We start from the raw sequence: 12760 nt of genomic DNA, 5'->3' as shown, positions 1-12760 counted from the left end.
GTTGTTACAAAGCAGGCCCTCTCATCACTTTGAACTCACCGCTGTACTTTAACAACGCCTCCTTCATGTTTCTTTTATCCAAGGTCAGTGTCTCTCCTCTCATGCCCCTCAGACCTTCTTGGGCAGCTTCGCTGTTCCAGGGAAACAAGCAATCTCTTGGCACAACATTTCGAGAGATTTACCAGCTTCTCTGCTTCCTCTGACAGACCCTTTCGGCTTCTTGGAGACACGGCTCCCTTACCACGTTTTCTCCTGCTTCAACCTGCAGCCTTGTAGCATCTCAGCATTCTGTTCTCTCAAGCCTGGTTCTCAATAGCCTCTGCTCAGCTACTCGTCATCTCGCCTGCTCTCCTTCTCAAACTCGCCTTTCCTTCCTGGCTTTCCGTCCTCCCTTTGTGAATCTGGGTGACACCTTTTATTATTAGTTCGGTTCTCAGTTAGATTCAAGTGTTTGTGATCGTAGCTAAGTGCCTGACTTCGCCTGTACTCATTAGAGGGCCATTCATAAAAAGAGTAAAGTCCTTTTGAGTGTAGGTGTTCCGTCGTAATGTTATTAAGAGGGGAGAAGCATTGAGGGTTCTGGGGAAACCAGGGATCTGGCTGACAGTAGGCTGAGGGGATGGCTGGTAGGGGGCATTTGCAAGGGGGCGGGGGTTACCATGTCTCACACTAGGGTAATCTCTCCCCAATCCCAAGGGACCCTCCACCCAGGTGATCCTCCCTCGCTAGTCCGCCCCCAGCGATGGGATCCAAAAGCGATGGCCCTGCCCTAGCCACCTGTTTGGAAGATCTCCCGGGAGTGGGAAGGGAACAACCCTTGGGTTTTTCACAGTCTATACACTCAATGCAGCCCATCACTAGACTAAGGCAATACATCTAGATGCATTTGTGAACTCAGTCTCTTATTTTTCTTACCAGAAATGACGTTTATCCCTGAACGCTTCCTGGACATGCATCCCTCGGATCCCAGGCTTCAGAAAGTGAGAGTGATCGTGTTAATGCTGGTGGGCTCTGCCTCAGGTGTTCTTGATCCCACCGACTTTCTGCTCAACGAGGGAGAAGGTAAGTTCCTGTTTCGTTTTCTCACAGAAATATCCAACAATTGAATTGTCTACAAATAATTCACACAAAATCATGTCCCCTACTCGTTAGAGCAAATGCTCATCCAGATGTCTAATTTGAGGCCCAAGATGGTCAATGTTGAGATGGTTTTTCAGAACCCACCCTACGGGATGGTTCAGAGAGGCCGCCCTAGTTAGTGAACAGGGTCATTAACTCGTCGATCTACCCATACTCTATAAAGGTTGGATATCAGAGCAGTGAGGCAAGACTTTGGGGATATGGGGGTGGCTTGATTTATGATTTTGGGTATTTATAATGTGCTCAGGTTGGACTTAACCATCCACACTCACCTTGATGTCTACATGTCCAGTGACTCCAACCAAACACTCAATGTGGGCCAAGGTGTGTCCACGCTTGATACTAATTGCAAAATGTACAACCCTCCCACTCAGACTTTGACTGACCAATAGGACAATGCCAGAACCAAAAAATGCTACGTGCTGGTGTGGGCCAGTTTTTTTGGTCAAAGTCGTCCACTTTTGGCCAATATGGGCCAGTTTGATAAGTTACCTAAATATGCGACTAGTAGTTTTGATCAGTGTTTCTGAATAAATAGCTTTAAAATGCAAAATTTGCATCACATTTTATCAAAATACTCACACTTGTGTACTATTTAAACAGTCCGGGAAGGCAAGTCCCTGAACGCTCACACCATAGAGAATACAACCAACTAGGAAAGAAGGCCCAAGTCGATCTTGTAAGGATAACAAGGTTTAATCACACACGCAGATGAGCAACAGGAAAGAACTCTGCTGCTAAGAACATTCTGCCGAAAAGTAGTACAAGCAGAATCTTAGAAAGAAAAACATTGTCATACATGACGAAATACATATAGTAAAATCCAGTGCGGCTAGTTGGTGGGCGCCTATACATGATCCGCCTGCTCCATAAGAGATGCCAAGCCATTGGTTACAAACAAATCCGTCGGTCTTCCATCACGTGGGTGCTGCAGTGATCATCTTCTTCTCACGTCAAAGGTCAAAGAACAAATTAACTACACTACTGACATAATGCTGTTTTATCACTATACTGTGCACCTGGCAGGCCTCAAGACGAGCCCAAAGGAGGTTCTGTGACACTTTAACCTTCACACACACATTTCACTCACTCCCTTCTGCGCCATCCGGACCCAAGGTCTCCATCCTCATTTTGAACTATAATTTATCCCCCCCAGCACTTCACAATACAAATCACACAATTGTTGCTTCAGCAATGTGTCCTGTCCGTCCTCTTCGAACATTTCAGGACTTGTTACTTTGGGGTTGATAGTCAAAGATCACCTGGTGCCATGGAATTCAGAGGACTTAAGGTTTAGTCAGTTATATGGGCTATAACTCGTGGTCGCCTGATGATGGACCAGGTCATGCTTTGGCCAGTGTGAGATAACATGCACACTAGGCGCCGGTCTGTGATTACGGCTTTGTAGTCCACATTCCTCTTGAGTAAAAAACACATCTTTGCTACAGTGGTAGAACAACGAATAGGAATTGCTGGTGTGGGCTGTCCTCATGGGAGCTCTGCCATGACTGAAGATTTCCCTTGTCTCGCAATTTGGGCCTAGTGCATGCAATGCCACATTTAATGCACCGGTCTCATCTTCTACCTAGGTTTTCTAATATCTCTGAAAAATGGTAATGTTGCTTGCGCCCCGCACACTACACTATGTGGATTGATTATATTTGATTATATTGATTTCAACGTCCCCCCTGGCCCATCACAGTGCTTCGAATGCATCTCGCCTCACTCTAAATCGCCTAAGGGGGTGGGCTGGGGCTGCCCCCTTCCCAACATCCATCACAAAATGAATTAATTGCATTTGCAACTGTGGGCCACTTTTTCATTGGTGCCCGACACAGTTTTATGCCCCAGTCCGACACTGTTTCCACTTAACCGTACTCCCTAGCCACTTAGCACATGACAAATTTCATCAGTGATGATGACATGTGACAAATCAGGCAAGACATCACCTGCAAACTCCTCAATGGCCTTACTGGCAAGTACTAGGCACAGGGACACATGTTTGACTGTACTTGAACATATAGCACAGGTGTCAGACCATGGGCCTCATCACGAGTTGGGCGGACTGGTAAAATACGGCAGGAACGCTAATACCGCTGCATTTATCGCTCCGCCCAATCCCGTGTTCCGGGGCATTCACCTCCAGCTTCAAGGACATTTTCGGCACTATTACCACTGGCGGTAAAAGCGCCCACCCGATTTACTGCCCCCCCTTTGGGATCTGGCACAAATTGCGCTGGACCGCGTTGCGATAACGCTAATTGCTTTGGGTGGCATCCCAGCACAATTAGCGCCGGGATACCGCCCAACTCATGATGAGGCTCCATGTCCTTTATGAACATCCAAAAACATTTGTTAAGCATTGTAAATAATGGTTAGGCGGACTATAGAAAGTTTCTCTTACACAATACAATGCACAATTTCAGATTCAATACAGCGAGTGACTGTAAGCTTCTCCAGAGGTTTTACATCACAAATGCCACTAATCCTACCCAGCATAAGCACTGGTGAGGATAAATGAGAGTCATAGTCCAAAACGTGTAGTGGAATCCATGCTTCAAACACTGGCAATAAAACTATTGCACCTTTTGTCCGTCCAGTATATTAGCTACTCCAGTCTTCATTGCTATAACTCCGCACAACATGAAAGACCCTTGCATTCCGCCTGCCCTAGCCTTTAGTGTTTGACATTGTCAGTACCTACCATTTTGTCTGCCGTATGTAGATACATTGACTTTGGAAACTGCCCCTTGTTGTGTATCTTGCATTCTGTGGTGGACAGGTGCAAAGTCATCATGATTTCTCTGCACAGGGCACTGGTTCTAGAACAGTTATAAAGGCACTAAACTATCTCATGGGGAGAATGCTCAGGAAATACAGAGTAACTCGGATGCTTAAGAATACCCTGGTTGCAATTGGACAGTATTTCTGCATGGATATACAGGCCTAGTTCCCCTGCATCAATATATTCTTCTAATTTTCATTTGAATTCACTTACAATTAAGTTTCACATTAACATTCTTTGCACAATCATTTGCATGGCTGCGTTTTTCCTCCTGAGTTCCCCCGTTTGAGGTCAATTATTAATAGCCTCACACCTCTAAGCACCTTAAACGATGAACTCCAGAAAACCAGTGGCCTTCCCAATCCCTTCACTGGTTTTCATCAACAGAAGCCTTTCCTGAACTTGTGAAGTCAGTGTACTAACTGATTTCTTCTCCAAGCATTTGAGAATGCTCCTGATTAGAAAGTAAATGGAATGAACTCATGAATTCCTAAGAGGACGGCAGATCATCCGGATCTCATGGATTATAGATGTTCCTAGCGATCCAACCAAAATGATTAGACAGGACAAAAGGTGTGGAGCTCCTTTTGGAGACCCTGTAGCGAAAGTGGGCGGGGGGGCTTAAGGCAGGCGTAACACTGTTGTGCCTGTCTTAATGCCTCCATTTATACTCTTGGGGATGTCCATTATTTTTGAAGGTACGTTTCCGCCTACCCGTTTGGCCTCCGCCTTCAAACACAAATTGGTTTTATGCCAGCCTGAGATTTTCCTGCTGGCGTAAAGCCAATGATTGCCTATGGGATCCTATGTATCTTCCATAGCAGATTATTGTAAACGCTGCCTCCATGCGAATATGGCAGGCAGCGTTTACTCCATTTGCAGTGCAAACGAAAACAATTGCCTGGCGTGGACCTGTTTGCACCTAGATGCAAAGGTAAGCGCTCCCCTTTGGGCAATTTACGATTATAACAAAACGAGCTTGTGTATGTATTCTCTTAGTGTAAAATAGCGACATCATTTCTATTGTGAGTAAGTATGTCTGCGATGAATGAACAAAGCAAAACAAAGGTGTGATGGCTGGAAGATTAGAATGAATCTTAACCTCTGGCAATTGCCATGGGACCATTGCTCCAGACCATTGTTCTTCGCCTGCCAAGCCATTACAGAAGGGGAAAGACCATATGCAAATCAGGGTTGGTCCCACCCTCAAAGGGGCAGTCCAGCCCAAACTACTAGGTCACAACCCTTCTGCACGAGACGTTTTCATGTTATTTGACCTGGCTGCCACCCTGCGTGTCTTTTGTGGATAGGCCACCTTCCTTTGTCCACCGAGTAGCTGGAATGCTTTTCTGGGCGCCCTCATTTTCCTCACCAGCATTTTCAGTGCTGGCTTGAGGGGTGCTCCATAGTGGGAAGGCTGCCTGGTCTTCATGTTGGTTGTTATTGGCCAATGGTCCCAGTCCCTGGGTATCAGATCCTTGTAAAAGCGCCCATAGGGAGAAGTTCTGTACTTATCAGGTTTTTTCGTGCTGCCGGAGCAGTTTTCTTCAAAACCACCATTGTGACTACTTGCCTCTGGGTCTCAGGGTGGGCTCTTAAGTGTAATGCCACCCTCAAGAGTCCCACTTTCCAAAGCTGATAGAACCGCATTTCCCGTTGGATAAAATTGGGACTTTCTTCTTCTGTGTACCCTCTCCCAGGGCACCTGGTTCTCAAACCAATCTCTGGATTGGGGTCTCCTCTGGTCCTCCCTGGGATTGTTTGCCTCCAAATCCGCAGCATTGGGGGTAAAACAGGAGCTTACCTCCATTTTCCCCATGCAGGCCTTCTGACATTGCCCGTTTAACTCTAACTTTCTTCTCACCTTGGAACTCTCCTAAAAGAAATTTGGTGGTACTTGCCTGCCCCTGAACATTGTTCCTGTACTCCTCTGGGGGTTCAGGAAGTTAAAGACCAAGAGCTAGATTTTTAACTCTTACCTAGGATTTCAGATGTATGTTTCAAGTCATGCTCTCCACTTCTTTGATGGTAATGCAATATAGATATACACTGTATATCTACCGGTTGGTGACTGTGCAACTGTTTTTCCCAGAAGTGAATTGAAATGGTAACTGTATCTAAACTATATCTGGATTTTTGTAGCCCTCTGGCTAGATCTCAGAATTGTTTCCCACCCTCTTGCACTGTTTTTAACTGTGATATTATGTGCATTCGTATTATTCAAAAACAATGCCCTAGAGCCTGGCAGGGTTGTCCAACTCCAGGCCTCCAGGGCCGGGTCCATGTTGGGTTTTCAGGATACCGCATCATTAATATTCATGAGATGAATTTGCATGCAATGATTCTAAATGTATGCAAATGTGTCCTCCTGAATATTAATGAGGGATATCCTGAAAACCCGTTAGGATCCCAGCCTGGAGTTGGACAACCCTGAAAGAATCGTGGATTGTTGGTACTGTCCTCAGGGGCCTTCATGACTAATTTCCCTGCCTGGCAACATGCCTGGTTCCCTTTTCTTCTCACTGTTCATCATTATGTGTTGAGTGCTTACCAGCGGGCACTATTGTTGTGCACGCACTAGGGATTTTTAACTGTGTGTCATAATGTCTCCCTTTGTGTTTGTATCCTGGACCCACATTAAGGCATAGAGGAGAGGTGTGTATTTTTGTACTGTTTATTATGTTCTCAGGTGCTTATTTGAAGAGATAGTTGTATGTGTGTAACATAACACAGGTGTATCAGGGTAAGGTTTTTCTATGGACTGCGGTGCGGGCTAGTTGTACGTGTGTGAGCCTGCTACTCCTTCCTGAGAGATTCAACTTATCGTTCGGTGACTACCTGCCTTTAGGAGAGGTGTCGGTTTCTTTTTGATTGCTTGCTTTTGTCCCACCCTAGGGATGCTGGTTGTACATTCCTCCAAAAGCGGTTTACAAAAGCTACCTTAGCACTGTGCATGGGAGGCAAGGTGTCACAATTAGCCTTGAGAAATTGCTAGTTTGGTGTCTTCCTATGTCACCCCTCAAATCTGTGATCACCGGAAGTGTCGCAAGGCACCCAGAGCTTCTGGGCTCAATGTTGACTTACGATTGCCCCCAAAGTCCTGTCCATGGTAAAGAGAATACACTTCTCCCATATCGATGCATTCAGCTGTTAAAGGCCAGAGGCAAGTGCACGTGGTTATAGGAAAGCAAATGTGAGCTGTTCAAGTTCATAAATGGTTTGGATGTCAAAGGTCACTGCTACCAAAAAACAATCTCCGGTGTAGCAAATAAAACTGTTGAAGAAGAAATGGAAGGTTCCTGCACACAATAGGAGTCTTTAGAGTTACACGGTCTGTTTCGGGGTCGGGGATAAAGGGTAACTGATGTTGGGGTGCGGTGGAGATGTCCAGTTGCGAGGCAATGGAGCCAGTCCAGCCAGTGGCCCAGCCATGCAACCATGTGCCTGGGGTTCCTGCTGGTTCCCGAGATCTTAGATTAAGGGCTCTGTGTTGCAGAGTATATATTTATTAACAGTAATATGATGTTGCCTCTACCCGTTACCCCTGTCTTCTGTTGCACCCACCTTTCTGTGTCAGGCCAAGCAGTATAGCTCTCTTTGGGAGCAGAAGGGTGTATAGATGTCCTCCCAGCTGATGGTGGTGGGTCACAAGGAGGGAGCACTGCTCACAATTACCCCTGGTCAGATGAGAAGGCTAGAATAGGCGGATCTCAGCAGCGCTTTGCCTTCATGTGATCTTGGACAGGTTTCTGCAGCTGAGCTCCCATAGGTCATCCTCTGGGTCAGGACACTTTTCAGTGCCTGAGGACTCGTCCCATGAATTGATCCAGTTTAGGTGCAGTGGCCCTTATTAAGAAACATTTTCTTTTTGCACCTTTTCCCTGCCTGCATTTCTATGAGACACCATTTTTTGGTGTTGCTCGATTTGAACCCTCACCTGACTTTTTGGAGGTCAGTAAAGCCGCCTGTGTGTCTTCATTTGCCTGTTCTGCTCATTCTTGTGGGAGAACTGACGAGTCCTTGACACTGTCACTACTGAGCGGCCATGTCTCTCTCTAGGAATTCTTGTACTGTCATCACTGCACACATCACTTTATAGTGAAGTACTGTTAGGATAGTTTGTCATTTTATGTATGTAAATAAGTTTATTTCGACAAAGGCGTCATAACACTGTACATAAACGCAAACTCATTATAAATGCATCAAACACCTGCGTGCAAAATGCAGCCAGGCATGTCGCCAACCAATGGATCATATCTCTCTATGATCATCAGCAGTAAAGAGCCTTAATGCCAAAGTTGCGGTGCAAATTGCGCCGTCTTGTTGTCAGATGGTGCACTACACAAATGCTTGTACAGAATCACTTTGGCATTGGGGGGCAGGGCCCTTTCAAGTCGAAACAGTAGGCATTTGTATTTAATGTGCATGCATTTCATTCAGAGGATATAAATAAAAATCAAAAAGTCAGTGGTGATTAAAAAACACATTAAAACCATCAGCTTTTACAGTTCATTTTATTTAAAACTCGATTGCACATTTGTCACCGAGATACATTTTGTAATTGTAATTGGTTTTTTATAACGCGCTTTCTAAGCGCGGGCCTGGGGATCGAATCTGTGTCGCTCTGCATCGTCTTGCTTCCAAGGTGAGCACATTGCCCCTGAGCTATCCTCCTCTTTCTCCAAGCGCCAATTGGATCGTTAATCAGCATCAATTTTTTAGATTGGTCGTTGAACTTTATACAATAAAGTAATGCAGTAATTAAACCAGGGTAAAATAGGCACCCCCAGGGAATTCAAGGATATTAGAGTTAGCCGATATTCATCGAGTGGGTGACTTGTCCACATTTTCACCCAATATAATAGTGGTTTTAATTTGTAGGAGATGCCACTGAAACCTAGTTCCATTAGGGTCAGTGCTGTTGGTGCTCTGAAAGGCAGAGAAAGCAACCACTTAAGGATTTTGGTCTCCCTTGTGTGTGGTGCGGCCACATCGCCCGCCGTCCCTCCACCGCTCCACTCCATGGGTGTTTGCCGCCACTACTAGTATTTAATAAGCTTCTAGCATGCCAGATGATATTCTGTCTTCATATTTCTTTGAACACGTAAGCGCCCCTTCGCCCTTGCCCTAATGGCCCAATGTTGTATGGCCCCCCTTACTTACATGAGGGCGTGGTACCCCCACCCAAAGCTGTTGGAGCATAAGAGACGTATGGCTACAATAAGGGGATGCAGGAACATCTAAAGACTCCATGATGTACTAGAGCCTGGTTCGGGAGATGCTATCAAATGCAGCCTCAAGATCGACAAAAGCAAGGTAGATACGTTGTTTTTTAAGGAGGACCAATGCATTGAATACTAGGAATCGGTGGAAAGCCTGGTCAGTGGTTGGTGAACGCTGCATGCAAAGGGGAGGGTGGCCCGTATTCTACACAGCGCTCTCCCAGTCTGGATTCTAATAATGTCCCTCAAATCTTGTCCAATGAATCTAAGAAGGGAGACGGGTCTATCATTTTGGGGAAAGTTAACATCTCCCTTCTTATAAATCGGGACTATGGTGGCACCTTGCCAACTTCGTGGGACAACACCGTCACTTTACGTCCCGTTGAAAATGTTTCTGAGAAAATGGACCAAAATGGCTGCCTACTCCTATAATGGCTACCGGAACAGTTCCATGTGTTAATATCCCTGTTAATATCAAGGATGGCGCCATATTTTTGTGGCGATAGTATCCCATTAAACCTGCGGGTGACACACCCGCAGCCCCCATATTATTTTAAGGCGTGCTGGGGACACCACGCAACTTCTGCTCCCATTTATCCCAAAATTATCCCCACTAATATTGCCTATGGCCGTTCCCGACAACCATATCTATGGCGATATTATTGGTGGGGATAATATTACCTGATGCCACTCGAATGCAGTCGAGTCGTGGTGGCTTGTCTCTACCAGATACCACTGGTATGCGGTCGAGCCCTGGTGCCTTGCCTCCACTAGTTCAACTTCTGAAGAAGAAAACAGTGTAAACCCAGTGGCTTCCACATCCAATTGGGCTGTTTTTCGACAGGGGGATATGTTGTCCCCTACCTCACCTTTGTAGAGCGAGTTAAAATGGGAATACCGAGTCACCAAATTAATCTTGTTGTAAAGTGGCCAGTTTGTACGTTTCCGGGTGTTGTGGACTAACTTCCAAAAGGTGTCTGTGTTATTTGACTTGGCTGCCAAACTAAAACTGTGCCAAGCAGCTTACGTGTGTTCCTCGGTTTTCCGGGCTAGCAACTCTTTATATAACGACCTCTGTCTGTCCACCAAGTGTCTAAGCTCCCCGTGATTCGATAATACAACCTCTAACAGAGTATTCCTAGCAGCACAACATTCTGTAATGCAGGGGTGTTGCTAGGTCTAGGAAAGATCAGGGGCTAAGCTAATGTTGGGACTGGCGGGACTCTGGGCTAGGCAGCATTTTGGTTGTAGCACCTGAGCTTCTATCCGGGGCTATAGCCCCCTCAGCCACCCCTCTAGCAACGCCTCTGCTACATTGTACCAACTGGGGGGGAGGGGGGTGGAGGGGCTGCTATGAGATACATATGATGAGCTGCGGCTATGTAATAAAACCAGGGATTTTATTACATGGACCAGCTCATTATAAAATGTACTTGTGTCTTTAGACGATGAGGGCAATGTGTTGTGGCGAATCTGATGGAGCCATGACTGATTCCCGCCAGTAACCTTCTACTCCCCATTTCTCTTGCACAGGTGCTCCCTCTGAGCGGTCAGAAATGAGATACGGCCACAAAGTTGAAGTTTTCTCGAGATTTGCCATATTTATTGAAATGAAATAGGCGTGAGATAAACCCCCATCTGCCCCTATTCTAACGATGATGTTCCTCCCGAGCAAACTACAACTAAAGTGACCTTGGGTCCAAATGTATCCGACCCTCACGCTAACGTACACAACCAAAGGACATAAGGCATATGTGTCTGCTTTCAGTTCCACCAACAAATGCAAATGTTCAAACTTGGAACTCCCACAAAGCAATCCTTGCATCCAGGTTTTTATTGCCTCCCCCTGAATAGGTTCACAAAGGCTTTTGAAAGAGTTTAGTTATGTTCCATTCAGTTCAACAGAGAAAATGTCTTTTCATCCAACCCTTCTTTCAAAGAAGCGCTACATAAATTCAATAAACATAACATACCATAAAATGCCTCTTTCACAAAACCAAAGCAACTGTTTATTCCGTAAAGCATTCTTCTCCCAAGATGCAAAGTGGTTAGGAGGAATAGAACAGTCATTCTTTTCATGGACTACTTTTGTCAGGATAGCACAGCAAATGTCTTTTCTTAATTATTAGCTTGTCAGGATGATGAATTAAAAGTAAATATGTTCTTTCCACAACACTCTTTAACACAACCAAATCTAACCGTTCCTTTCCTGGTTTACTCTCCTGCAAGGAACGACCTCTGCTCGTTCCAAGCTTGTCCACATCTCATATGAGAAGATTTGTACAATGGTTGCCTGTCTTTATAGCCTTTTGGCTGATGGCATTGCGGGATACAGGCTTCTCCAAACTGGCAGCTAATGAAAGGTGAATTGTGCCCTCTTTGCTCTTCTTTAGTGTCTCTTGGCTGGTGCCAATGCGGGTTACGGATTTCCCCAAACTGATTATTTCACTAGAGGAGAATTGTGCCCTCTTTGCTCTTTTATCTCATCTTTAGAGTCTCTTGGCTGGTGCCAATGCGGGTTACAGATTTCCCCAAACTGATTATTTCACTAGAGGAGAATTGTGCCCTCTTTGCTCTTTTATCTCATCTTTAGAGTCTCTTGGCTGGTGGCAATGCGGGTTACAGATTTCCCCAAACTGATATTTCACTAGAGGAGAATTGTGCCCTCTTTTATCTCATCTTTAGAGTCTCTTGGCTGGTGCCAATGAGGGTTACAGATTTCCCCAAACTGATATTTCACTAGAGGAGAAATGTGTCCTCTTTGCTCTTTTATCTCATCTTTAGAGGCTGTTGGTTGGTGCCAATGTGGGTTACAGATTTCCCCAAACGTATATCTCACTAGAGGAGAATTGTGCCCTCTTTGCTCTTTTATCTCATCTTTACAGTCTGTTGGCTGGTGCCAATGGGGGTTACAGATTTCCCCAAACTGATTATTTCACTAGAGGAGAATTGTGCCCTCTCTGCTCTTTTATCTCATCTTTAGAGTCTCTTGGCTGGTGCCAATGCGGGTTACAGATTTCCCCAAACTGATATATCACTAGAGGAGAATTGTGCCCTCTTTTATCTCATCTTTAGAGTCTCTTGGCTGGTGCCAATGCGGTTTACAGATTTCCCCAAACTGATATTTCACTAGAGGAGAAATGTGCCCTCTGCTCTTTTATCTCATCTTTAGAGTCTCTTGGCTGGTGCCAATGCGGGTTACAGATTTCCCCAAACTGATATCTCACTAGAGGAGAATTGTGCCCTCTTTTCTCTTTTATCTCATCTTTAGAGTCTTTTGGATGGTGCCAATGCGGGTTACAGATTTCCCCAAACTGATATCTCATTAGGGAAGAATTGTGTCCTCTTTGCTCTTATCTCATCTTTAGAGTCTCTTGGCTGGTGCCAATGCAGGTTACAGATTTCTCCAAACTGATATTTCACTAGAGGAGAATTGTGCCCTCTTTGTCCTTCTGCTATACATGTTTTCAAATCTGCTTTACAGTTCAATTGATACCTTTAGAGCGCCCCAGGGTTACCTTTGCTGCGAGGCCAACTCGCCAGCTTTTCCAGGCATCTCTGTCTCGTGTCGGGCTGTCGCGGTGCAATCCTATTGCAGTCAGGGCTTCCAAAC

At 45.5% G+C, this 12760-nt stretch overlaps 1 protein-coding gene across 1 annotated transcript in view; it reads left to right on the top strand.

Annotated features, from left to right (window-relative positions):
- LOC138528680 (putative methyltransferase NSUN7) overlaps positions 1-12760 on the top strand; it is a 379481-nt gene that overhangs the window by 248146 nt on the left and 118575 nt on the right. The window contains exon 7 of the mRNA XM_069640537.1: positions 919-1062. Coding sequence (XP_069496638.1) covers positions 919-1062 — 144 coding nt within the window. The remainder of the gene's footprint in view (positions 1-918; positions 1063-12760) is intronic.

Source organism: Ambystoma mexicanum, chromosome 7q (genome assembly GCF_040938575.1).
Source record: "Ambystoma mexicanum isolate Mex_15411 chromosome 7q, UKY_AmexF1_1, whole genome shotgun sequence".
Taxonomy (NCBI): domain Eukaryota; kingdom Metazoa; phylum Chordata; class Amphibia; order Caudata; family Ambystomatidae; genus Ambystoma; species Ambystoma mexicanum.
Note: the sequence above shows the minus strand (reverse complement) of the source record. Positions and strands in the feature narration are given on the sequence as shown.